The 27229-nt window shown below is 37.2% G+C and overlaps 1 protein-coding gene across 1 annotated transcript in view; it reads right to left on the bottom strand.

Annotated features, from left to right (window-relative positions):
* LOC126248502 (protein unc-79 homolog) overlaps positions 1 to 27229 on the bottom strand; it is an 875350-nt gene that overhangs the window by 588191 nt on the left and 259930 nt on the right. The window contains exons 17-18 of the mRNA XM_049949540.1: positions 14242 to 14394; positions 4853 to 4970 (exon numbers count right to left, since the gene is read on the bottom strand). Coding sequence (XP_049805497.1) covers positions 4853 to 4970; positions 14242 to 14394 — 271 coding nt within the window. The remainder of the gene's footprint in view (positions 1 to 4852; positions 4971 to 14241; positions 14395 to 27229) is intronic.

The following is a 27229-nucleotide window of genomic DNA, read 5'->3' as shown; positions in this document are numbered from 1 at the left end:
AATATGCCAGAATCTGAGTTCTGAAGCATAACCAGTTTCAGTGAAAGAAAATCAAATAAACACCAGTATCACATTTTAATATATTTTGTATGGGATCTAAAATTTAAAAACCTCTCTCACACCGGCCTGATTTAGCTTCACTGATCAGGATAGTAAAAACATGCGTATATTAAGGGAATTTTCATTGACAAAGCAGGCTTATCACATTCACACAGTTCAATACTGTTCTATCCTGATTAAATTAAGCTTAACTTAAATTCCATAAGGCAGTGAAGCAATTTCGAAGTCTCGGTGCGATGAAAATTGTCAACCGATCTCCTGGAAACATTTGTAATAATTATTTACTTTCGGTGATCACATGGGGAAGACCGGAGATCTGCTGGTAAGACCATGTTAGCCTATTTATTTAAAGTAACTGGATATCTTGAGCATACAAAATGGCAGGTTCGTCCAGTGTAAATCAGACATTCCCCACTGATCCCGTGCAACACAGCGTAGTAAGCAGACACTGTCAATAATAGTAATCCGTTAAATAATACGCGAACACACTTACTTTAGTTTAGTTCATGTATTAAATTCCTTCTCATACAGAATCTCATCAAGATGGCAACTAGCTCAACAATACATACATATACATCGTTCTTTTACGACTAATCGGCAAGAAGTCCTCTATTCTTTTTCCTAAGAGAAAACATAGATAGCAGAGAAGCTATTCCATGGAGTAAATGGACGCTCCAAGGAATAATTGGGCTTGAAACTACTTTGCCTTGATAATCGGTAAGATAAAGAGATATTTCGAGATATGTACTGAGTTATATGATTTATAAAATTTCTGTAAATATCACGGAGAGACCGCTGCACCTCTGCAAGAGACATTACAACATTTAGGAGATTTCCCACTTGATTTCACCAGCTATTAGACAAAAGTTTGCAACTGCAGTGGATGAATGTCTCCAACATTCTGCTCATCATACATCAGTAGAACACAACAGTGAAAGATAGGACAATTAAATGAGAGCAGATATGATGTCTGCCAGTGTCGAGCCTGTAGGAGTGAATACCTGATCATGTGCAGCAGATATGTGGACAAGTACAATAAAAAAAACAATAAATAAATAAAAAAAACGCTGTTGCATATTGATAGATTTACACTTTGTTGACACTGACTGGACACTGAGAAGTATGATGCTGATGACTACTCACTTCTTTTAGAAGAAAGTAACTGGAAAATTGATTAAGAATCACACTGTTGGAATGTCACTTAATTTAGGAATTTTTGAAACAGTTTTCTGACAGTCAGGTGTTTAATCTCTTAAGTTGCAACATACATGTCAGTGTTGGCAGATTTTAGCATATAAATTTGAATTAATGGTTTCATTCTGAGATCAACAATCAGTATAAACATGTTGGTTACTTCATTTATCTGTGACACTAATTGTTTCCAAATTTTTGTTGCTGTTTACACAAGCATTTTTTCTCCTATCAGTCACAAAGAGGTGGTGATCAGACTGTAGTCAATGAGTATCTGTGTATATAATTAAATTGATCTCAGTACAATTCTGGTGGCTGGTGGAAAATTAGAAGCAGCACCATGTTATAAATGCAGGATTAACATAGTCACAACAAAACAGCAGCAAATGCTCCAGAGCGTCTAGTCACTGCCCTGTCTCTGATGGCTCATTCAATGACAATGATCTTGTTCCAGGCATTGAGGACACCATGCCTGAGTGTGGCACACTTGAGTGAGTTTAAGTTTAGTGAACACCTGCTGCCTTCCCCCCCCCCCCCCCCCCCCCCTCCTTGAAGATACAGACTTCTACTCCCTGCTCCTCTGCTCCTGAACATCACCCGTTTGCTCCTGAACATCACCCCTTCACTTTCCAGTTGCCACAATCATTTCCTCTTACCTACACCCTTCTGCTTGGAATAATGGCAAGTATTTCTGTAGCCATACAAATGGCTCTTTGTGTGTCTGTGTATATGCAACTAAGAGAGGCAGTTTAAAAAAAGTGAATTTTTAAAAGCTATTACAATTTTCTGAATGTTTATGTGTATCTAAAAGTATCTACTCATGACAGGCCTAATGCTCTTGCATGTGTCACATTCTGGCTTTAATGATAGCAGGCAGCATGACAAAGACAAGAGGCACACCAGATTAAGAGTTTTTGAAACTTTCCTTCAAACTTTGCATAACCTAACAAAAATGCAAAGGATTGTCAGAAATTAATATCTTCATGAAGACTGTGTGTTAAGACAGCTAAGTTGGGAGACAATTGTGAGTAGTAGAAATCATATTTAAGACAGAAGTGTGTATGAAAATTTTATATATTATCATGCAGCACAATGAAAGAATGTAAAGGCAGAAATTTAGGGCTTTTGTATAATAAATAAAAATTTAGACATACACACCAAATAAGCTGCATACATGTTGTCAAATGTAGTATTACATAGAAATAGTATTTTTCAGATGTGATTAACTGGATCAAAGCACACTAAATTTTTAATTTACACACATTGAAAAAGTTTTATATCACCCCAGTTCGAAGAACTCCTGAAGACAGACATTGACTGTGGATATTTTATCACAGCCACAGTCCCTTTGACTATTCAGATATGTCACTAAACCAGCCCAAAGATGTAAAGAACCACGTATGAGCAGTGCCTATTAGACAGAAGAGGTCCAGCAGCTGATCATTTCCAGTCATTCCACCAGGAAGGAGGTACACAGCTCGTGTTGTCTGTAGTTCAGCCATGCATAGATGGTCAGTACCATGGTTTTATCACATCTGCATTGTTACTTTGTGCCAGGAAAGCCTCTCAACAAGGGAAGTGTCCAGGCGTCTCGGAGTGCACAAAAGCGATGTTGTTTGTAAATGGAGGAGATACAGAGAGACAGGAACTGTTGATGACATGCCTTGCTCAGGCCCTCAAGGGCTACTTCTGCAGTGGATGACCACTACCTACGAATTATGGCTTGGAGGAACCCTGACAGCAATGCCACCATGTTGAATAATGCCTTTTGTGCAGCCACAAGATGTCGTGTTACGACTCAAACTGTGTGCAATAGGCTACATGATGCGCAGCTTCACTCCTGACGTCTATGGCGAGGTTCATCTTTGCAATCACGACACCATGAAGCATGGTATAGATGGGCCCAACAACACGCCAAATGGTCCATTCAGGATTGGCATCACGTTCTCTTCACCAATGAGTGTCGCATATGCCTTCAACCAGACAATCGTCAGAGACATGTTTGGAGGCAACCCGGTCAGGCTGAATCACTTAGACTCACTGTCCAGCAAGTGCAGCAAGGTGGAGGTTCCCTGATGTTTTGGGGTGTCATTATGTGGGGACAACGTACAGTGCTGGTGGTCATGGAAGGCACTGTAATGGCTGTACGATACATGAATGCCATCCTCTGACTGACAGTGCAACCATATCACTGGCATTTTGGCAAGGCATTTGTCATCATGGATGACAATTTGCGCCCCCATCGTGCAAATCTTGCAAATGACTTCCTTCAGGATAACGATATCACTTGACTAAAGTGGCCAGCATGTTCTCCAGACATGAACCCTATCAAACATGCCTGGGATAGATTGAAAAGGTCTGTTTATGGATGATGTGACCCACCAACCACTCTGAGGGATCCACGATGAATCACCATTGAGCAGTGGAACTGTCTGGACCAACAGTGCCTTGATGAACTTGTGGATAGTATGCCACGACGAATACAGGCCTGCATCAATGCAAGAGGACATGCTACTGGGTATTACAGGTACTGGTGTGTACAGCAGTTTGAACCACCACCTCTGAAGGTGTCGCTGTATGGTGGTACAACATGCAATGTATGGTTTTAATGAGCAATAAAAAGGACAGAAATGATGTTTATGTTGATCTCTATTCCAGTTTTCTCTACAGGTTTCAGAACTCTCGGAATGTGATGTGTGTATTATAATAACATGAAGACTTGCTTACACCTGACAGGCTGCTTTATAGAAAAGAGACTGCAGAATAAGCTCAGACAGTACTGTGATTCAAGCAGTTTCTTTTGAGGTTAGGATTTTACCCACACTACAGTGAATACACATTTCAGATTGCTGAATAGTAATGAGCATTATAATACACATCAGTCAACCTGCGTGTGGGTTTTAGGCTTTTTTTTTCAGATACATCTGAATATTGTTTGTTAGTTCTCTGTTTCAAATACACAACAGGCAAACAATTTAAGATTGTACAACTTACATTTAACATAACACATACACAGAATAAAAAATCATCACACACATATACACAGTATTTCAAATATAGAAATGTAGAAGAATCAGGCTAAGGATAGCCTTATTAACTAACACAAAAGTGTCATTTGACCAGGCACAAATTCCACTCTAGTCTTTAAAATGCTGTGCCTGACATAATGAAAGAGTCTATGTATATTGGGTAGGTATCAATAACCTTAAAAGAGATACAGGCAGCACAGTCAGTAATGTGTGGAACCCAGAGATTGATACTAAGAGACTATAGATGAATATGTGTCACATTGTCCAATGCGATGAGAACAGTCCTCCTGCAGACGACATGTCATCATTGGTACTGGTGTAATTTTTGGTTTTAGGTGGCACCACTACATTATTTATATCTATGGAATTCTGTTACTTCTTTGACAGTCAGTTCTTTGCTGATGAAGACAATGGTGGATATTATCAAAACACAGGAATTTTATACAGGTTTCACATGACACATTCACCAAGAATATTTTATTCAGTGGAGGTTACCTCATAATACATAGAAGTCTAGAAATACATGAAACATTTATCATAATATCAAGCACTGAAGAACATTAAAAGCTTACCAACATCTGTATCAGTGAGAGTAACAGCTCTGGCTACAGCAGCCACTACCCTCTCAGTCGGTATTATTGGTGCCAGGTCAAGCTGTTCTGTAACAGTCTCAACTGTTGCTGTCATTATCTGTAAGTGATATAAATTGGAAGTATCATAAGCATGGAAAATTATGATTCTTTTCATTCCATGTCTTAAATCTGTGGAAAGTGTGACAGTTGTACTACATTATAAGATTCTATTTATGCAGTTGCTACACCATAAAGAACTGTAAAGTTCAGTACTGCTACATGCATTATACTTTCAGGTCCAATACTTTAATGTTTTACTTTCATTAACACACAAAAGGAATAGCCAGTAACAGTGATAAGAAACTCAGAAGCCTTCTACTTACATGTGTACAAGCAAGGATGCCAATGAGCCTAGATAAGAGTGATATTCTGTTTCCATAAAAGTGAAACTGACACTGTTGATGACTGTTAATGTCACACTGAAAGTACATATCAATGAATTTCAGCAGATTTTAGCTGAACTTCATTGTAAAATCTGAATAAAATCCTCCATCAGCAAATTTGTTACGCTTGAAAACCTTTTTAAAAAAAGTCTAGAATTTCCATTTTAATCACATGACACAATTAACTTGAAGGAACTTAGCCATAGAGTTTGTGCAGTGTTACTCTGTTAACATTATATTTGTCTCTGCAAAAGGTTTCCCACAATATTTAATTACACAATTTCATGAATTATTACACTGAGATTACATTGTATTTACTGTATTCAGCAGGATTATTGACAACAAGAATGTGTGTAACAGAAATTCTTGTATTCATCAACAATCACAAGGCAGAGGAAAGGTATACATTATGAGACACATCCAAAATAACTGTTCAGATAAGTGTGACATTATCTGTAACAAGTGTTCCAATGGGCTCTCAGATCAGTTACAATGCATCAGTGACAACTATCTTATTTTCAAGAAAAAACATAAATGTATATTTTCACACACTCCAGGGGAGCTTCAGAATTGTTAAACTCTCTAAATATAACTAAAATTCAGTGAAATAAATGAGACAAGAAAAAGATGTAGTACCTTTCATTAAAAATTTAAAAAAGCAATGTAACTTTAGCTGCGCTGAGTACAAGTTATGTGTGGCATGAGAAATCAATGGTCTTCCAAATTTTCACATGAGTGCTGATTTCTGAATTTTATTTCCATGCAAATGAGGCCATATGGGTGACAGAAAACTGACTTATAATTTTATGAGGTGTAAATAAAATATGTCACACAGAATGGGACAGTGTTCTCTCAGGCATGTGAGGATAACCACATATTGTAGCTCTGCTTTTTTAAGCTAACATGAACAGCTAGAATAATTTTATTCCCTTCAAACATGCAGAATACACAGAATATACAGTACCTAATGTTTAGTTGTATTTAAAAACTGATAATAATAAGTGCTTTTGGACAAAGCAAAGTTCATACCAAAATGATTCCATCAACATTAATTATCAAGTGAGTGTTAAGACTTACAGTTAGGTCTTTCAGCTGAGTCTGGCAGCAGAAGTACCTATTGGTTATAATTAAAGTGCAGCTACTGATGGAGGTCCAGTGTGGGTTGTAATTATTGTAAGGCTGCATAACTTCATAGATGTGCTAATGTGTTAATATGGCACCAATTTACACTGGAGAAAAACATTATTTCCAATTGTGGCCACTAGGTGCAAATCTGACTCTGTGCACTGTTTGTATGACATTACTGTTATTTGACAAGCCATAACTTGAGTGAATGGTATGGCTATCAAGAAGCCATGTGCTGTTATTGAAACTATTGTATGTGAATGGTAAGAATTACAGTGCTGCACTGAGTAAGAGTCGCTGACTGAAAGGTCTGAGGAGAGGCCCAGTGTCATCAAATGGTTTAAAGGAGATAATAGTGAAACCCTAAAACAAGTGTGAGTTTCGTGGAGATGTGTACCGTCTATGCAACTAAATGAAGGCACTATGTTTATTGCCATATGCATTTCGCTTATTTGGGAAGCATCATCAGTGTCCTGAAATACATGTTTCTTTTTATACATACACTAAACATATTATGTGATAGATATAATATGCTGCCATATTACATTTTGTAATGTTTTACTCTTGCTTTTGAGGTTAGAAGCAACTTTTGTAGCACAAGTTCTGAATTTTGTGTTACAAAAGTTGCTTATTGTGGGATTTTTGCCTTCCAACAAAAGGTTGAGAAAATGAAATTATTTATTGTTATAAAAGAGACAAAACTTTCTGTCATGTTGTCCCCTGTAGCCTACCGCAAATTAATAGTTCACTCAGCCTCATGGCGAAAAGGAGTTGCTACTTGAATGAAAGGTACAGGATCCAGTTCGGAAAAGCTGGCACTAACGGCCAAGAGGTAAATGGGCTAAGAACACAAACAACTGGCATTAAACTGTGTAAAATTGAACATTTTATTGGTTATACATGACAAATAAAAGTGCTCTTTTGTAACTCAAGTTTGCTTACCAGTATAGTGGTAGTGTATATTCTGCATCAGTATACCTATGAAACAACTGTGCACTAAAAAAACTACACCTCTTGGGTTTGAGAAACAGAGCATATTTATTCAAAATTGCCCTCAGTATCCCTGCAGCCATTATTATTTGTTTATTTGTCCAAGAATCATTTTAGTAGGGGAGAGTCTAATAAAACAGGGTGGTCTGATGAAACAGGGTATCGTACTCCTCTCGTCTGATATGTGCTGCCGTCTCCCGGTAAACATAGTAACCTCTTCCCCACTCGATGACCTTCATCAGAGTAGCTGCAGTCCATGAAAGCAACCGTGAGTTCTCTCAGTCAAAAAATATATCTTTACAGTGTTATGTTGTAATATTCAACTGTGAATTGTGTGTTTATATTTGCAAGACACTATTTTGAAGACTATAAAGTAAATATGATATAAGTTAAACCTTGCCTGCACTACAGATTGTTGAGTGTTTCAAAACATTTGTCCCGCTCAAGGGCTGTTGAAATCAACTTGTTCTTAGCATGGCGTTGTCGGATAAAATAGGGTGCGACTAAGTTTGATAAAACAGGGTAGTACCCCGTTTTATCGAACTGATTTAAAAATCGTTGTTTGCGATTTTCAAATTGTTTATTTAGCTTGTTCAGTTAGAAAATTTGTTATTATTTTTATTATTATTATTCACAGGCTCTAACTTAAATTATGCCATAATTATGGCGTCTTATTAAAGGAAAACTGACAGACAGTCATGGAGTCAAGAGAGTATGAAAGAAGCTGTAGTGGCAGTTTTGGCCCAAACAATGGGCTATTTGAAATCATCAAAGTGCTTTGAGGTTCCTCAGAGTACTCTGGAAGCATGTGTAAAAAAGGCCCAGAGTGTACTGTGTTTAGAGGATGCTACCAAGAAAGGTAGGCCTATTTATTATTTTAGAAGAAATTAATTAAACTGTTGCAGTTATTATTATTGTTGTTGTTGTTGTTTTAGGTCTAGGCTGTTACAAACTTGTATTTAATCATGAGCAGGAAAATGAACTGGATGACTATATCCTGTTAATGGAAAGCAAATTGTTTTGATTGACCATCGATGATGTGCAGAGAGTTGCTTTCAAACTGGCAGAGAAAAATAACTTGCCACATAATTTCAGCAAGACGAAGAAGATGCAGGTAAATTCTGGTTCTATTCATTTTTGAAGAGGAATCTGGAAATAAGCCTGCATTCTGCCGAGCCAACATCTCTTGCCAGAGCAATGGGCTTTAACCGTGCAGAGGTGAAGCAGTTCTTTGGTTTGCTGTTAGAACTTTATAATAGGTACAAGTTTACAGCCAATAGAGTCTATAATATGGATGAGACAGGAATAACAACAGTCCCTAATAAGCAATCAAAGGTGCTTGCTTTGAGGGGAAAACGTCAAGTTGGCGGTTTGATTTCTGTGGAGAGAGGCTTCTTAGTGACTGCTGTAGCCTGTATGAGCGCTTCTAGAATTTATATGCCTACAATGTTTGTGTTCCCTAGAGAAAGAGCCAAGCCTGAAGTGCTGCATAATGCTCCGCCAGGATCTACTGCAGAGTATCGCCCTGGCAGATGGATGCAGAAAGAAATTTTCCTGAAGTGGTTTCAACGATTTGTTGAATTTTCTAAACCAACAGCAGAGAAACCTATTCTTCTACTCTTGGATGGTCATTCAACACACACAAAGAGTATTGAACTTATTGATATGGCTAGAGAAAACCACGTTCATATCTTATGCTTCCCCCCACACTGCACCCACCGAATGCAGCCCCTGGATGTTGCATTCATGGCCCCACTGAGTAATTATTACTCTCAAGAGTTTTGAAAATGGCTTCAGTGTCATCCTGGATGAATGATAACCATCAGTCAAGTTGCAGGGCTGTATGGGACAGCATTCATGAAAGCTGCTTCTATTGAGACTGCTGTAAATGCATTCCATAAAACTGGAGTCTTCACACTGGATGCAGATACTTTCCCTGATTGGATGTATCAGCCTGCTGAAACAACAGACACTGACTCATCATTGGAGAAAGGTGATGTCCCACCCCCAGAACCTACTTCAGAGTCATTAAACAGAGAAACATCTTTTCCAACCACACCAGGGTCTCCCCAGTCGGATAGGCCTAAGCCTTCAACTTCAGCTTTCCATGTCTGTCCATAAATCATAAAATCAGTGCCGATAGCTTAAAGAAAGGAACAAAAATCTGATAGAAGAAGAGGAAGAAAAGAAAAGACAGCTGTTATTACAAGTTCACCTTATAAGGAAGAATTAAACTCTTCTATGAAAAAGGGGAAGACTCCCAAAAGGAAACTTCAAATAGGGCCACATTCTAACAGTTCTAGGCCTACTGAAGTTAGAAAAGTTGGACAGAAGAAAGCAAGGAAAGTTGGAAAATTATGGAAGTATAGTACATTGTCAGAAGAGGAAGGAGAAGATAATAATACAGCTTGCACTTATTGTAATGAATTTTTCCCCAACTCTAAGTCTGAAGAAGGCTGGGTGAAATATTATAAGTATAGTGAATGGGCTCATGAACAGTGTGCTGGCATTAATGATAATGATGATGAACCATATAAATGCGATTTTTGTACATGAAGTGATTGTCAGGGTTTGTAAATGGAGTTTTTTTTTTATTTTTTTTATTTTATTACAATGTAGTACCCTGTTTTATACAACTAGTCTGATGAAGCTGGGTAGTTGACACAAGTGTAAAAAATTCTTTCTGTGATGCATTTTTTTGATGCCCAATTGTAAGTAGACAGCTTGGACAATTAGTCATTAAAAACGCAATGGGTTGGTACCCATAGTTCATTACATATGCCACTTTCTTTATTAAGTACCCTGTTTTAACCAATTCATCCCTACATTGTTTGTACATGTGCTATAGGACAGTGGTAAATCTAGTTAATTTACAATACAGTAGTCATTTTGGCTGCATTGTTGACATAATAAAAATGCATAATAATGTAGGTTGGTGTACTACATTGCTTCTACATGTGATAATAGCAATTATTAAGTCAAATGACATGATAAGCACAACGTAAACTATATTTTGAATTGACAAGTAGTGAAATTTGGGACATGAGGTTTACTTATTACGATGTTCCATAAATTCAGACAAAGAATAGAAGCAGTGTTCAAGCAAGAACTGTTCTAACTTTATTTTAAATGCATTTAATGTTGGTATGCATTTTAGGTAAGAAAGCAAATGGTTATCTTACATACTTCCAGTATGATACATTCCTCTTTGTATAAGTTTGTATTTACTGTGTTCATGTGTAGATTCATCTCCATCTGTCTGACATGTCCATACCACCTCAGTGTTTGAGCATCAGTCCTATCTGTGTCTGCTTCTACTCTAACCAACTTCATTCTTACACTTTCATTCCTCAGTCAACCCAAGCAGCTTGCTCTCATGCTCTGCCATAATCTGCCCATTTTAACAGCCTGAATTTTCCCCCTTTGTCTCTCTTTCAATGTCCAACACTCTGAGCCATATGTCAGAATCCTTTGAACACTTCCAAATTTCTTACCCAGCCAAACTCAAAATACAAATCCTCACCTGCCCCACATTGAACAACAACATATTCTGTTTTATCCATATTGACTGTTAATCCTCATTGTTTATATATATATCAATTAACTTTCTCATTTGATACATGGTATCATCATTATCCAGAGCCATAACCACTTAATCATCAGCAAATAGTAATGAATGTAAATTCTGATGCTGTATTGTCACATTCAAACTTCTGCACTGTGTATTCCAGTAACCAAGAAAAACTTCTAAATACAACTTAAATACAATTGGTGACATGGAACATCCTTGGCTTAATCCTTTACGCATTTTAAAACTTTCCGATATCTTACAACCTATCTTCACAATGGTCTTGCATTAATGGTAGGCCTACATCCTTTTCACCAACTCTATTAATGCACCATCCACTCCAACCTTTCCAGTGTTGTCCATAGTAACTTCCTTGGCACAGAATCATAGGCTTTATCTGAATCAACAAAACCAAATGATGATCTTGATTTTTGTGATCATTTTCTGACACATCTGGCATATACAAAAGATGTTATCAACACAGTTTTTCCCAGCAGTGAAAGTCAACTGTTCCTGTGACACAACATGTGCAACATTTCCCAATCTGTTCTTTACTATACTACCGAACAACCTACTCAATGAAGCCATTATACTCATTCCCCTGTGATAAGTTGGATCTCTCCTGTTCCCTGTCTTATATATCGTGGTGATACAGGAGCTCTCACATGATGTATAAATTGTCTAGCTCCTGATGTCCTGTTGCATCCAACCAGATGTTCTGTGTCTAAAAATATCAATGTTTTCTATATTTGTTTAAGTAATAACTCCTACTTTCTGCATATCAGATAAACAGTAACTGGATTTTAACATTCTTCAAGTACTTCATCTTCTTGAACCACTTTATTAAAATAATTAATAGTAAGGACCTGTCATTGACAGCCACCTCTTCCGGAAGATAAATCTCCATTTCACTTTTCTCAGAACTCTTCACTATCCACTGTAAGAAGATCTTTAAAATGTATTGTACACTCTGAAATGGCAGTCATTCTAGCTTCTCTTCTAATTTTAGCAGGAGCTCTCACTTGATGTATAAATTTCCAAGCTCCTGATGTCCTGTTGTATCCAGCCAGATGTTCTGTGTCTAAAAATATCAATGTTTTCATATATTTGTTTAAGTAATAACTCCTACTTCCTGCATATTTGATATACAGTAACTGGATTTTAACAAGTATTTTTATTTATATTTTAACAGATTTTAACAAAAATATTTATTCATATTCAGTATTCCTTTTTGGCCCACATAGTGTGCCCCATGCATTAGTGCATAACTTCTGGAATTCAGAGAGGCACACTGGCCCCAGATAGAATCTGCCCAGTAGATAAATAAAGAGAGCCATTGTGGCAGCCTGACTGGATATGGTTTCTAGGTGGTTTCCTACAACTGACTATTTGAATACAAGGCTGGTACCCACGTTTCACTTCAGTTACATGATACAAAATCATTTAGAAAACATTCACACCCTTTCATGTAGGACAACGCTAGATGCAGGCAGGTGGGGTACACAAATTCCGACAGGGAGGGGCAGGGATTGGCGACAGGAAGAGCATCCAGCCACCCTCTGCTACTAACAATGACAAATCTTAAAAATGTGCATGCCAGCTGTCTGAACATACAGGGTAAAGGCCAAGACAAAAGAAGATTCCACATTTTTGCTTCAGTTGTTCAATGGTATTCAGAAAGATAAATATTTTAGGTTATACTTTCCCCAGACAAATCATATGTTCGTGATCTTATTTTTAGCCTCTATTATATTGGTGTAAAAAATTAATTTTCTTTTTAATTTTACAGTAACATCAAAAGCTCTAAATTATTTTAATACTGCTGGTCTGAGTAGTTCTGAGTTTATTCCAAAATGGTGCTTACCTCACAGCAACAACTATAGGGATAGTGCCATGATTGCCAGTACCTTTACATATTCACCTATCAGTCCAGATAATTTCCCCTACCCTTTCCCACTGAGATGAAGGCCTGGGCATGTAGAGTCCCACCTGCTATTGGTATTGATAGGACCCAAATCATTATTTGATCCAGTAGCAGACATTTCTCAGAGAGCTGTTGAAATACTTCTAATCATACCGCCTTACAAAGAGAATTAACTTAACGTTTGTGTAGTTTATTTCCAAAGCTAATTTTATTATATCACCCTCATTACTGTAGCCTTGGACTTGGCCAATACAATCCCCTTCCCTCTTCTCTACCACAAGATGATCCTCCTTTGAGAAACATTCTTCTGGCATCCTGCATCCTGTGTTCCATGGCTAAGGTATGCACTTGGCCAGAAAAGGCCTGGTACTTTTTACCTAACATTTCATTCAACAGCTAGTACAAAGCTCTTTTCTAGATGCTGTCTAACAGCAGATTGTTTTTTCTCTTGCCTAGTTTCTCTGGCATAACTAGTTTCCTTACGACAGTCTGCTAAACATTAGCTACAGATACATCTACCTGAGGCATTTCCTAAACTATCAGAACACCTATTTTTTGTGCCCAATGCAAAAAATAGGTTTCTTTCAGCAACCACTATTTCCTGATTCTACTTCCAACATTTCTCTTTATTAATCCACGCTTGTTTCCATTTTGTCCATAGGTCTATACAGTTCAGGCTTCAGGCCCCTAATCATATCCCTCTTTCAGCAATTTCGCTGTGCACAGGTTCTGTTATACTAAATAATGATCTTAATTAGTTCACTAGTTTTTGTACTTCTATAATCTCCTAAATAAACAGTATATCACAATAGCTGCACAGCACCCTAGAACAAATTTTCCTGTGGTAACTCAAACTCTTCATACTCCTGATTGCAGACAAACAATAAGGGAGACTTGGTCAAATGTAAAAAAAAAAAAAGTCTTATATTTATTACAAATCACAGAAGTCACTTACATTGTAGGGAAAGCTATGTATAGAATAAGTTAATTTACAAAATAAATAAATAAAATAAAAATAAAATGCAATTGTGTAGAAATTTATAGAACCATATTGTACCAATATTTATAATGGTGACACATATATGTAATAGAGATTATACCTAAAACAATTAAAATGCAAATTAGGAAATAAAATACTCGACTGCTCTACTAGAAAGGAAACTGATGTAATCATGCAGAACTAACTTATTTAATACAACTAATACTTAGAAAAATTACTTAAACTGTGCATATGAAAATATGATAAAGTCAGAGAAATATTTTACACCTTCCAGATTAAAGTTACGTAAAGTTAAAGTAATATTTTGAATGATTACTATAAAGCAGACTTCTGACTTACATGTGGCATATGAACCAGGACACCTCCTACACTGGGAATGTCAGGAATAGGCATATTGATTACAACATCAGGTTTTGGCTCTGCCTTTTTCTCTAATTCTGGGGGACTCTTGCGTTGTTGATTTGAGTCTTCATTCTGCTCGTCAATTGGAAACTGTAATAAAGATCGTAGAAACCAACATTACCCTCTCAGTTTTGATGTATTCCACAGTTTATAGCTGGCAGTGAAACAAAACAACTGAATAATGGTTTATTCTGTGAGTTTAGATGTGATAATGGCATATATGAAAGTTGTTGCAGTGATGTTTTATTTCTGTACTTCTCTCAGACAGCTATGAATATAATAATTTAAAAATGTTGTTACAAGTTCATCCTTCACTGACTGTTACAACACTCACAAGTAATTTATTTCATTTTTTGAGCTACTCTAGACAGTCTGTGCCCATTTTTATTGTTATTTTGTTTTCTGTTAAAACATGTACAGTTATGATTTAAAACCAAATGAATACAAATACTTTCTATTAAAATAATAAATGTATATACAAATCAAAGGACTTTATCAATTTTTAACCAAATATATTAGCAAAAGCATTGCATCACTCCAGTATGTCATGCATACTACACCTGTGCCAATCAGATGGTCACCCCTGATGTTATTTGTAAACCTACACACAGTTACCATGAGCACTACCTGTGAGTAGAATGCCACACTCAAATGGATTGCAGTGCTTTAGTTGAAAGTAAAGCACCAGTATGTATGCATTAGAAATATATGTGGAACAGTAGACTGAACATACATCATGCAACCGATGATCAGGTCCACGCCATCATGTGGAACAGTGGACTGAACATACATCATGCAACTGATGATCAGGTTCATGCCATCATGTTATGTACAGAGGGCTAGTCTAACAGGAAAGTTGCCTGACACTTGCATTGGGGTCAAAGTGGTACAGTGTGGACATGTAATCTGTTCTGATTGACAGTCAGTACTGAGGACTTACTGCACATGGACTATCTGTGTTCAATGGGTACACAAAATTTTTGAGTCAAAGGAACCACTGACTGAATACATCACTTCAAACTGTTAGGAGATGAGTGCATGAAGGGAATTCCCAGGCCCAATGACCATGGTGAACACAATGTTGTACAAACACTGTATACCATGTGTGCAACAAGATGATGGAGTGATGTTTGGGGGTGGAATTACATGAAGCCAGCAGATACTGATTGAGGTTGCTGAGGCCAATCTCATGGCTCTATAATACAGGGTCGATATTCTGTAGCCAATAGTGGGACCATATTGCCAACATCTTGGTGATGATGTTTATTGATGATGACTGGACTGCTCATCATTCTGTTCTCAGGAACACATTCCTCCAGCATACTAGGATCACCTGAATGGAGTGCACTGCCCGTTCCCTGGAAATGAATCCAGTCAAACTTATGAGATTGATTGAAACAAGCTGTTTTTGGAGATGAACAATGACCAAATACTCTGTGTGACTCACACACAATCACTATTGGAGAGTGGAACAGTTTGGACCTGGACTGGCTTGATAATCTCATTGATGGTATACTATTATGGATCAGGCCTGCATCTGTGCAAGGTGATTTTTTACCATGTATTGACACTGATCAGGAGGGCTATGAAAAACCCTCATTGCAAAAGAAAGAATTTTGTTGTTACACAAGTTTGTTATTTGATTTGATGATCTGGAGACATTGCAAATGAAGCACCAAAGAAACTGGTATAGGCATGTGTATTCAGATACAGAGATATGTAAACAGGCAGAACATGGCACTGCCATCGGCAACACCTATATATGACAACAAGTGTCTAGCACAGTTGTTAGACTGATTACTGCTGCTACAATGGCAGGTTATCAAGATTTAAGTGAGTTTGAATGTGGTGTTGTAGTCAGCACATGAGCAATGGGACACAGCATCTCTGAGGTAGTGATGTAGTGGGGATTTTCCCATATGACCATTTCACAAGTGTACCATGAATATCAGTAATCTGGTAAAACATCAAATCTCTGACATTGTTACAACTGGAAAAAGATCTTACAAGATCGAGACCAACAATGACTGAAGAGAATTTTTCAGCATGACAGAAGTGCAACCCTTCTGCAAATTGCTGCAGATTTCAATTCTGGGCCATCAAAAAGTGTCAGCATGTCAACTATTCAATGAAACATCATTGATATGGGCTTTTGAAGCCAAAGGCCCACCCTTGTACACTTGATGACTGCGTGATACAAAGCTTTATGCCTGTCCATCAACACCAACATTGAACTGTTGATGACTGGAAACATGTTGTCTGGTTGGACAAGTCTCATTCAAAATTGTATCAAGCGGGTGGACATGTATGAGTATGGAGGCAACCTCATGAATCCATGGACCCTGCATGTCAGCACGGGACTGTTGAAGTTGGTGGAAGCTCTGTAGTGGTGTGGGCCATGTGCAGTTGGAGTGATATGAGATCCCTGATATGTCTAAATATGATTCTGACTGGTGACACATACTTAAGCATCCTGTCCAATCATCAGCATCCATTCATGACTATTGTGTGTTCCAACAGACTTGGGCAATTCCAGGAGGACAATGTGAGGCCCCACACATCCAGAATTGCTCCAGGAACACTCTTCCAAGCTCAAAAACTTCCACTGGCCACCAGACTCCCAAGACATGAACATTATTGAGCATATCTGCGATGCCTTGCAATGTGCAGTTCAAAGGACATCTCCTCCCCCTCATACTCTTACAGATTTATGGACAGTGCTGCAGGATTCATGGTGTCAGTTCCCTCCAGCACTACTTCAGACATTGGTCGAGTCCGTGCCACATTGTATTGCTCCACTCCTGCATGCTCATGGGAACCCTACATTATATTAGGTGAGTGTACTAGTTTCTTTGCCTCTTCAGTGTATATACATGCCTCAGAGCCAATTTTTGGTTTCCATGCTATCAATTTCAAAAGAGAGGGGTGATGCAAAACGTTCATTTATGTGTGTACATGAAGAGTTTTCATCTTAACTATAGTGACTGTGTGTCCCTGGGAAAATATAATAATGATTCATAAGAAAACAGAGAGTTTGTCTATGCTTCATAACTTTTTATTTTACATTATCTATGTTTCATGTTGAAATGCCAATTTTAGAGTTATTGTTTCATAGATACTAACATATAATCACAGGTTATACCATCAGTGTCCCATATCATCATTTAATTTCTTTGTTATATGTTATAAGATATTGATATATTTTGTATTACCATTTAATTTCTTTGGTGGTTGAAGATTTTCTGTTTGATAGCGTTCCAGAAGATATGTGTAACATGTCTGATAGAGTAACATTAGAAAATGAAGTTGTAACATGAAGCTTAGGACATGTAAAATAAATAGTAGTGGGGCATAGGCATAAAGAGTGTTTTCTTCTATAGTAAAAATGAATTTTCATATGAGTTTGCCATCTCTTGACTATTGACTAATTATGAAGATGTGACAGTCTTCTCACTAAGCACATAAGTAGGTGATGAAATGTATATGGCTGCTTATTTCATAATTTATTTATGTGAACTGGACTGGTATCAGGCTACATTTCCATCTTCAGTAGTGGTATAATTTACTTTCGTCCCCTCACAGGTTGTAGCTTTTAGTACTTCATATCAAGTTAAAGCAAAGCTTCCAAACAATTTACAGAAATTCTATGATGGCACAAAAGCTGGATATGGTTGTGTAGCCTGATACTGGTTCAATCATATAAATAAACAATAAAAAAGTTGCCTGGTGTATACAAGGGCCATTCAGTATTGACTTACACTTTGTTTTTTCATAACATTCATGGTGTCCCATTTGATTCATCATTACAGTTGCAAGTATGTACTACTTTCATCAAATCATAGGTGACAAGACAATCAATCACTGGACTGTAATCCCTGCACAGTATAGCCTATTTCCCAACTGATGTCATTACATATTGGACAACAAGGAGTGTGATCATCAAGGACAACACTGACAACATGGTTTCTGTGGAAGGCAGGTGTAAATACTGCATGTATTCACAGGCAGTTGAAGGGAGTGTGATGAGAGTGTGCACCATCATGAAAAGTGCTCTTGCAATGTGTCAGTGCTCATCCTCATATGAATCAGAAAAAACTGGCTGCCATCACTGAAATAGCATTCCAGGCAGTGCCACAACTGGCGTATTCTATTGACTTGGCCCCTGTAACTTATATAGGCCCTCCTTGAACCAATTTTGTAGAGTCTGTCATAACCACAGCAAACAGCTGTTTGCATTTCCTTGAAGTCTGCGAAGAGAAGTCTGCTCTGAGGTTCCTTCTACTCCATTGACGAATTTTTTAATAGAAACAAACGATGTATTGTATATATTCATACTATTAGTATTGTTAGTTCAGCTTAAAAAAAAAATTGACATGTTCCACCTCCACGAGGATCTCCTCAGCACGGATCTATGGAACAAAAACCAATCTAATCTAATCTAATCTTCATAGCCCTGAACAGATGGTGACCAGAAGGGACCATAACAGGTGAATGCAGTGGGTCTGGCAGTACCTTGAATGCTATTTCAGCAAGGGCAGCCATGGTTTTTCAACTTTTGTGAACACAAGCATTATCATTTTGAAAGAGGACTTTTGGTAACCATACACACTCTACACACACTGCCACCAATAGACTGTGAATATCTGCAGTGTTTACACCCTTCTTCCACAGAAACCATGTTGCCTGCACTGCCCTTGGTGATCACAGTACATGTTGTCCACTCACGCAATGAAAGCAGTTAGGAAAATGGGCTATACTGTTCAGGGATTACATATCTAGTGATTAGCCTGCCACCTGTGGTCAAACCAAATATAATAACGAGTCAAATGGTGCACCATGATTGATGGGAAAAAATAAAGTGTAAATCAATACAAAACACATAAGAACTTTCAGATTATATTTCATATCTTAAGGGCTTACTTATAGAATATTTCCTGATAGGTTATCAGAGGAAAATGTTTGTGATTTAAAGTGAGAGCAATCAACATATTCATAAGACTGTTTGCTTGTTAACATTTAACTTCGGTCAGAGCAACTCTGTTTTCAATCTCTTGTGTTTGTTTCATTTCATGTAAGTCTGGCACCTTATAGAACTGCCAATAAATAAGTATCCTTTCAATATCAGGTTCTAAACCACTATATGTTTTTTAGTTTTTGTTTTAAAAAAGTCATTATGCATTGGCTGACATTTCTCATCAACTTAGCGTGAGACAGTTACTAGGAACACTATTCAATGAAAGAGACATTAGTAGTACCATACACTATGATTAAATTTTACCAGTTCTGTAAGTTCAGCAAAAACAACCTTTTATTGTAAATTAATTACAGTATTTATAGTAATCAAAGTTTGATTGTATGCTTGGAATTCTACTGCGTAACTCTTTGTTGCAAGCTCAGATTTTCATGTTGTGAGATTACACTGGCACCTATTTCAACAACTATATTCATGCTATCTATGCCTTTCACAGCTTGATTATTACCAAAATCATGATGGGGCAAACGGTGCTGTTATTTAAATACAAACACCCTGTTCTGTGTTAATATCATAGCAACAGTTGGGTGCGTCACCCTGTATCGATACTGTACTAAAATACAATCTTGGTCAAAATGTGACACAGCCCATAAGTAACATAAAAAGAACATTTAAAGCTAGAATTACTGAGTGATGGTGCAAAAAATTTTGATTTAATGATATGACTCATACTAGAGAACAATGAGAAGATGCTTTAGCAATAATGGCTGAGAAACTTGCAAGCTCTTGAGGAGACTGCAAACCAGCACAGCGTAATGGATATAGCAGTGACACAGGGTGTGTACCATTCCACTTGCTAGATGAAAAAAAAATTAATAATCTTGTTAAATGCATTCCACAGGAGAGCATTGGAAACCATGTTAACTGTTACAAATGAGTATATATTTCTCTGCTATCCTAATTTATAAATTTCTGTAATGCATAAGCAAAATGTGAAGAGGAGGTATATGATAATAGTACTGGTATTCTGCAAAATGATGAAATGGTAAAGCCCCAAAACATGTGTTAACAGTAACTCTTTGTCGGTGGGGTATAAATGCAATAGTGTTGTGATATTTGACAAGTATTATATTTAGACATAAAAATAAACATACCTTAGGGGCATCTTGAGACCAAACTGTCTAATTCACATAAAATCAGCCAACAGCCCACAGAGACAAATTTATATTGTGAAAAATCAATTATAAAACTTAGTTAATTAATGTCTGTGACTATTGATGTTTTCTGCATGCAATTTTCACCGTCTAAATTGGGATTTCTTGACTGTTTACCAAAAATTTCACCATCCTCTCATTCATGTATTAGAAAATATGCCTCCAGGCAGTTTCTGAATGGAAATCACCAGTGTAGTAAGTCAGGTTATGAAATCTAGTTGAGCATGATAAAATTTTTGTTTTCTAGCATTGTGACACAAATGTAACAACTTATGTCATTAAATGATGAGTGGTCATTAAATCATGACAACTTTGTCAGGCTCTTAAATCTATGTGATGATAGTGACAAATCACAATGCAACTCCTATAAAACTATGTGCAAGATTAGTCAGTAAATAATGTGCATCAGAGTGAGGTGGAGAAACAATATAATTTTTGTGGCTGAAGCAAAAGCATAGGATATTCAAACCTGGTCAAAATAAAAGCATATCCTAACACATGTCAAGATGAGTAAATAATACATCAGAAGAGCCACCTCTGGAAGTTCCAAACTCCAGAAAAACCACTGCCTCTCTTTAGAAACCATAAATTAATCTGATCGCCCCACAGTTATCCCTCTGACATGGTTCCCACCTGTATCTTTGAGGCATGTAACCTACCACCCAGTGGCAGGTCAATGATTTCTGGGAGAGGATATTAGTTTATAGTGCCTTAATTTGCTAGAGACCTAAACTTGATTGTTAGTTTTATTTCAGTGTGAATGTGTATGTGTTTTCTATATTAGAAGAAGGTCTTTTGGTCGAAAGCTCACATGTATATCAGTCTTTTTGTGTGCCTGTCTGTGACTCAGCATCTCTCCCATACAATGAGTTGCAATATATCCCTTTGGTAATATTGCCATTATTTCATCTGCGATTTTCCATTGTTTGACTATGAATTTCTTTTCATGGGTTGTGCTCTTTGTAACTCAGTTTGTAATATATTCTATATCAAATTAGCCAGAGGATACTAATTATGCTGAATTGTTTTGTGACTCATACACCATGTACACCTTCCTTACTGTTTGGCAGAATAAAATCAATCTCATTTTAATTCTATATGTTGCTTTTGATATTCATTCTCTTATAAGATATTTATTGAGATTTTTTCACATGGACATTTCTTCTTGATGGAGATTTACAGTAATGAGCCTCCCTTGTATCTTTTGCTATTTAATTTAAAATTACCTTCAAAAAGCTATTTTTAACTTTGTCCTTACCTCTGGCCTAAAATCAATGGTCATTATATATGATTGAGTTTTTTAATGGTTTGCAGACATCATTTTGTATTATTTCCAAGGAGTATATTACATTTATTTTCAAAAATATTTTACCACCTTACTTACATTATAGGATATATTTTTGTTAATAATTTGGTATTTCATTGTCTTATTAATAACAAATAGCAATATCCACTCCAGAAAAATTTGTTTTCTTGTAATGCTGATGTAAAACATGTGTCTCTGTTGCAGTTTTATATGGTTAAAGACTTTTTAAGGCCTGCTGATGTCTCATTTGGTATTAACTGATTCAACTTCTAGTTTCAGCAGCCTATCCTCAAAACTTAGGTTTCTACATGATTTAGCTTCAATGTGAAGTGAAGCAGAAGCAACTATACTTTTATGTTCCATAATATTTTATTTTAACCAAACTTTATATAGCAAGTATAAATAAAGAAATAGTGAGACACCTCCCATATTTAAAAGGTATTGCCTGAAGTTTCTCCAGATCAAGCACATCTTGAATAGGAAGTGCTCTAGTTCATACACAGCAAAAGTTTGTCCTGAATCATTCAAACATATGACAACAAGATGATTCTCATATACTTCAGAACAGTTTAAATAGTACTTCTGGCAGGAGGCTGGTATCTATCCTGGAAGCTGCAAGTTGCCATCTTTTTACTATAACTGCTCAACTGTGGTGGATAATGCAGGTTTACAACACTGCTCTGTGTCTTGGGAAAGCAGCTATTTCCAATTTCAGAGATGATTTCAAACCTGCCTCCAGTATCCTGGCTCTGGATCATGTCAAATCTGCTTGTGTGGTAGTACATGAGCACCTATATACCCTTGTTGTGTAGTCACATTCTCCTCATCATTCCAATGTTCACTCTTAGCCCTTCTCATTGATGTGTCAATATGCTCACTTGTATCTTCACGTTATCTACATTTGAGATTGCTGTTACCAGTCTCTGCTGGAGGATTGCCACACGGCATCTTTTAGAGAACATGGGCAGTGTCTCTATGCTTCTGTCTTTTTAGTATAATCATAATTCCAATTGTGTACATAACATCCAGTAAGAAGTACAGTACTTGATATAGGGCAAAATAGGTTATTAGTAATTTATCTTACAATGGACTTTATTGAATAGGCATTAAACCTAATGTAACACACCACAAGGTGAACTTGTTAGTCTGTGATAAAATAGATTTAAATGGGCAGAAGACAGCCATTGTATTTTGGCCTTGTAAGTTTGTACTTGCAGCCATGGCATGGACCATGATGCAATTTACTTTCCTCTATTGTAGAGATATGTCATGACAAGGAGTATCGTAGCCCATTCTTCCTGGGAAGATCTTTTGACAAATATGACTCCCATGTACATTAACATTGATATCAATGTAGATGGAAAGTGTATCATTAAAATCCAATTAAATGTTCCATAAGGGGATTAATTTGTAGCTGGTAGACACCTATAATCCTGTGGAAAATGTTGCAGCACAACATTGTCTCTAATGCTAAGGTAGACTGTAAAAAAACTTGCTAATAATCAAAGATCATAGAACAAATTGCTATGTGATTCATAATTACATCATTCACATGGAAATATGCAGTTTATGGCATATCAGCAGCTGATGCAATGTGGCTAACAGAGTACTGGGTAAGGTAGGCAGTGGACACTATTAACCTCTTATTCCCAGTTGTTGACTTCGGAAACCTCCTTAACAGGACAACTGCAATATAGTGAAACTAGACACCTACAAGCAGAAGAGTGGAGATATCATTGGAGTAGTTTAGTTGAAAATCATATTTCTGTTTCTGTTATTCCATACAGTGGCTTATATAGTGGTTGATGGATCATTACAACTGTGATAAATCAGAGCTGTGTCCAACTCTGTCACTCTTCTTCAGAAGTTCCAAATGATCAAACATTTGTGAATCATTAAAATACTTCAGGCTGGCTAGCTGTAAAGTAGATGTTACAATAAAGAATGCATTTCTAGCCTACTCCACTGTAATTCAGTGTGCAAAATGCTCAGTACCTTAATTGGTATTCTCCTTTGAGAGCTGCTTCTCTCTGTAACTCATTCATGGTCCTCAGCTTCACTGATGGGATATTATCCATGGCTAGATAATTTCTCAAAAGACAGTTTCTGTGTATTCACTGAACCCTTAGTGTCCATCTTGCCTATTAACCTAACTGATCCTTAGGGCTTGTTGAGCACATAAGAAACCATAATCCATTACCATAGTGAATATCTGCCCTCACAGCCAAGGTTTTTTGTTTCTTGTGATGGCACTCAACCCTAAGTTAGCCAGTTCAGATTCTCATAGTGGAAGAAATTTTCTCCACCAGTATTCATCTACAAGGGGAGGAGAGGTGGTGGAGTATAGTACCTAACCATCAGACTTGGCATAAATGTTCTGTGGTAAACTCAACACCAATCTGCAGCATCTCATGGAGAGAGGGTATGTCACTGTAGATGGTGAGCTATTGGTCAGATGGGACATGAAGTTCTGCTATCTTCTTGGTGCTGTTTGAGATGACCAGGAAATGTTCTGGCACCAGGTTTCCTTGTCTCTTTTCCCTCAGCATTAACATGACACCCACTATATACACATCCATCTCAATCATCAACACCCAACAGACACACATAAGCCACAGTCTTACACACTGAAAAGAAAGAAGGCATTGTGCATGAAGGAGGAAATCATTTCTGATTGGCAGCTGAACCTAACCCTGAGGGCCTCGTAGCCAACAATCCCACACAACTCTTTCTTTTAACTTGGTGAATGCTATACTGAATTCCTAAGATTGAAACATACCAACCCTTCAGACAATTTCAAGGCCACCTTTTCTGTTGCATAGTAATTCTTCTAAACTATAGAAAGCACTTTGGAGGAAAACATAAATAATCTTAAATACTTAAACACACAGTACTGATGTTCCAGACATCAATACTGTGTATTTAAGTTTATAATTCATCTATGTTCCTCCAAATACAGAATATTTCATAAAAGTTACAAATAATGTTTTTAGTTTGTGTGATGATTTACACTAGAGCTGCACCTTTCCTATAACCACTAGCAACACTGTGAAGATCTAACTTGGCATTTTTGTCTGTATGACAGACGATAATAGCACATCCTTGAGGACTGAGAAAGATTATTATGGATCCTTGTTCCAACAAAACCTAATGCCCCTTGTAGCATTTCATTGTGACCAAAATGGTACTGAAATAGAGGATGACAGACTAAAGGCCGAAATACTAAATGTCTTTTTCCAAAGCTGTTTCACAGAGGAAGACTGCACTGTAGTTCCTTCTCTAGATTGTCACACAGATGACAAAATGGTAGATATCAAAATAGATGACAGAGGGTTAGAAAAACAATTAAACTCATTCAAAAGAGGAAAGGCAGATGGACCTGATGGGATACCAGTTCAATTTTACACAGAGTATGCAAAGGAACTTGCCCCCCTTCTTGCATCGGTGTACCATAGGTCTCTAGGAGAGCGTAGCATTCCAAAAGATTAGTAAAGGGCACATGTCATCCCTGTTTTCAAGAAGGGATGTCGAACAGATGTTCAGAACTGTAGACCTATACCTCTAACATCGATCAGTTGTAGAATTTCGGGACACGTATTGTCTTTGAGTCTAATGACTTTTCTGGAGACTAGAAATCTACTCTGTAGGAATCAGCATGGGTTTTGAAAAAGATGATAGTGTGAAACCCAGCTCGCGCTATTCACCCACGAGACTCAAAGAGCCATGGACACGGGTTCCCAGGTAGATGCCATGTTTCTTGACTTCTGCAAGGCATTTGATACAGTTCCCCACAGTTGTTTAATGAACAAAGTAAGAGCATATGGACTATCAGACCGATCATGTGATTGGATTGAGGAGTTCCTAGATAACAGAACGCAGCATGTCATTCTCAATGGAGAGAAGTCTTCTGAAGTAAGAGTGATTTCAGGTGTGCCACTGGGGAGTGTCACAGGACTGTTGCTATTCACAATATATATAAATGACCTTGTAAATAACATCAGAAGTTCACTGAGGCTTTTTTTGGATGATGCTGTAGTATATTGAGAGGTTGTAATAATGTAAAATTGTACTGAAATGCAGGAGGATCTGCAACGAGTTGATGCCCACTGCTTGAATACTGCTCACTGGTGTGGGATCTGTACCAGATAGGGTTGATAGAAGAGATAGAGAAGATCCAATGGAGAGCAGCACACTTCGTTACAGGATCATTTAGTAATCACAAAAGCGTTACAGAGATGATAGATAAACTCCAGTGGAAGACTCTGCAAGAGAGATGCTCAGTAGCTCGGTACGGGCTTTTGTTGAAGTTTCAAGAACATGCCTTCACCAAGGACTCAAGCAGTATATTGCTCCCTCGTATGTATATCTTGAGAAGAGACCATGAGGATAAAATCAGAGAGATTAGAGCCCACACAGAGGGATATCAATAATCTTTCTTTCCACAAACAATACAAGACTGGAATAGAAGGGAGAACCGATAGAGGTACTCAAGGTACCCTCTGCCACATCCCGTCAGGTGGCTTGTGGAGTATGGATATAGATGTAGATGTAGATTTCTAGCAGTGGTTGTGCCTTGGTACTCTAATGTTTCATGAAGTACCTGTATTAGGAGCACATTTTGTGTAAACTTCTGAAACTATGAATATACTGAGGAGTTGGAAAACCTACTAAGGTTTTTATTTCTATATATTGTTATGGACTACAGCTCCATTAACTAGGTGCTCCAAGACGTTTCTTTATTGGGTGATAAAGAGTACAATGTCTCGTGCAAATGAAGGCCTGTTGCTTAAATACATTTCAGCATAGTTATTTACTACTTTAGATGCTCCTCGTATGTCTTTGAAAACATGACATGTCTTTCAGAAAGCAAAGACACATAATGGATATGAAAAACTCAAACAGGTGGTCCATCAAACATTAGAAGAAAATTGGAGTGTTGCACAGTTTATGTTCCATACAGTTTAACTGATAAAGGGCATCAAGTATTATGAAGACAGAGTTTTCCCAGCAAGCTTTGTAATCCTTGCTTTTCCAGTAGTTTATCTGTATATACATAGTGGAGAAATACTTCACAGCTAAACCAATGGTGGCTGTATCTTCTGCTCCATACTGGACAAAGCTTAGGCTGTAGCACTATTTATTTTCAACATATAATAAAAATATTCTCCTCCTCCAATGAAGAATACCAGGAGTTTGACAACATAACTGACAATATAGTACCATTTCTTACAAAGTTCTAACAAATGTTTATTAATAACTATTACCCTAGAAACTTTCCATGCCATGGAAACTGTTTCCTTTAGTTGTATGATGTATTAAATACATGCAATGATATTATTACAAGTTAAATGACTTGCCATTGTTAAATACTGATTACAGTTTAAAACACCATTTCATTTCAGTATCACACTTATCAGATACAGTGCAGATATA

Source organism: Schistocerca nitens, chromosome 3, assembly GCF_023898315.1.
Source record: "Schistocerca nitens isolate TAMUIC-IGC-003100 chromosome 3, iqSchNite1.1, whole genome shotgun sequence".
NCBI lineage: Eukaryota > Metazoa > Arthropoda > Insecta > Orthoptera > Acrididae > Schistocerca > Schistocerca nitens.
The sequence above is the reverse complement of the archived record's forward strand: the minus strand, read 5'-3'. Positions and strand labels throughout refer to the sequence as shown.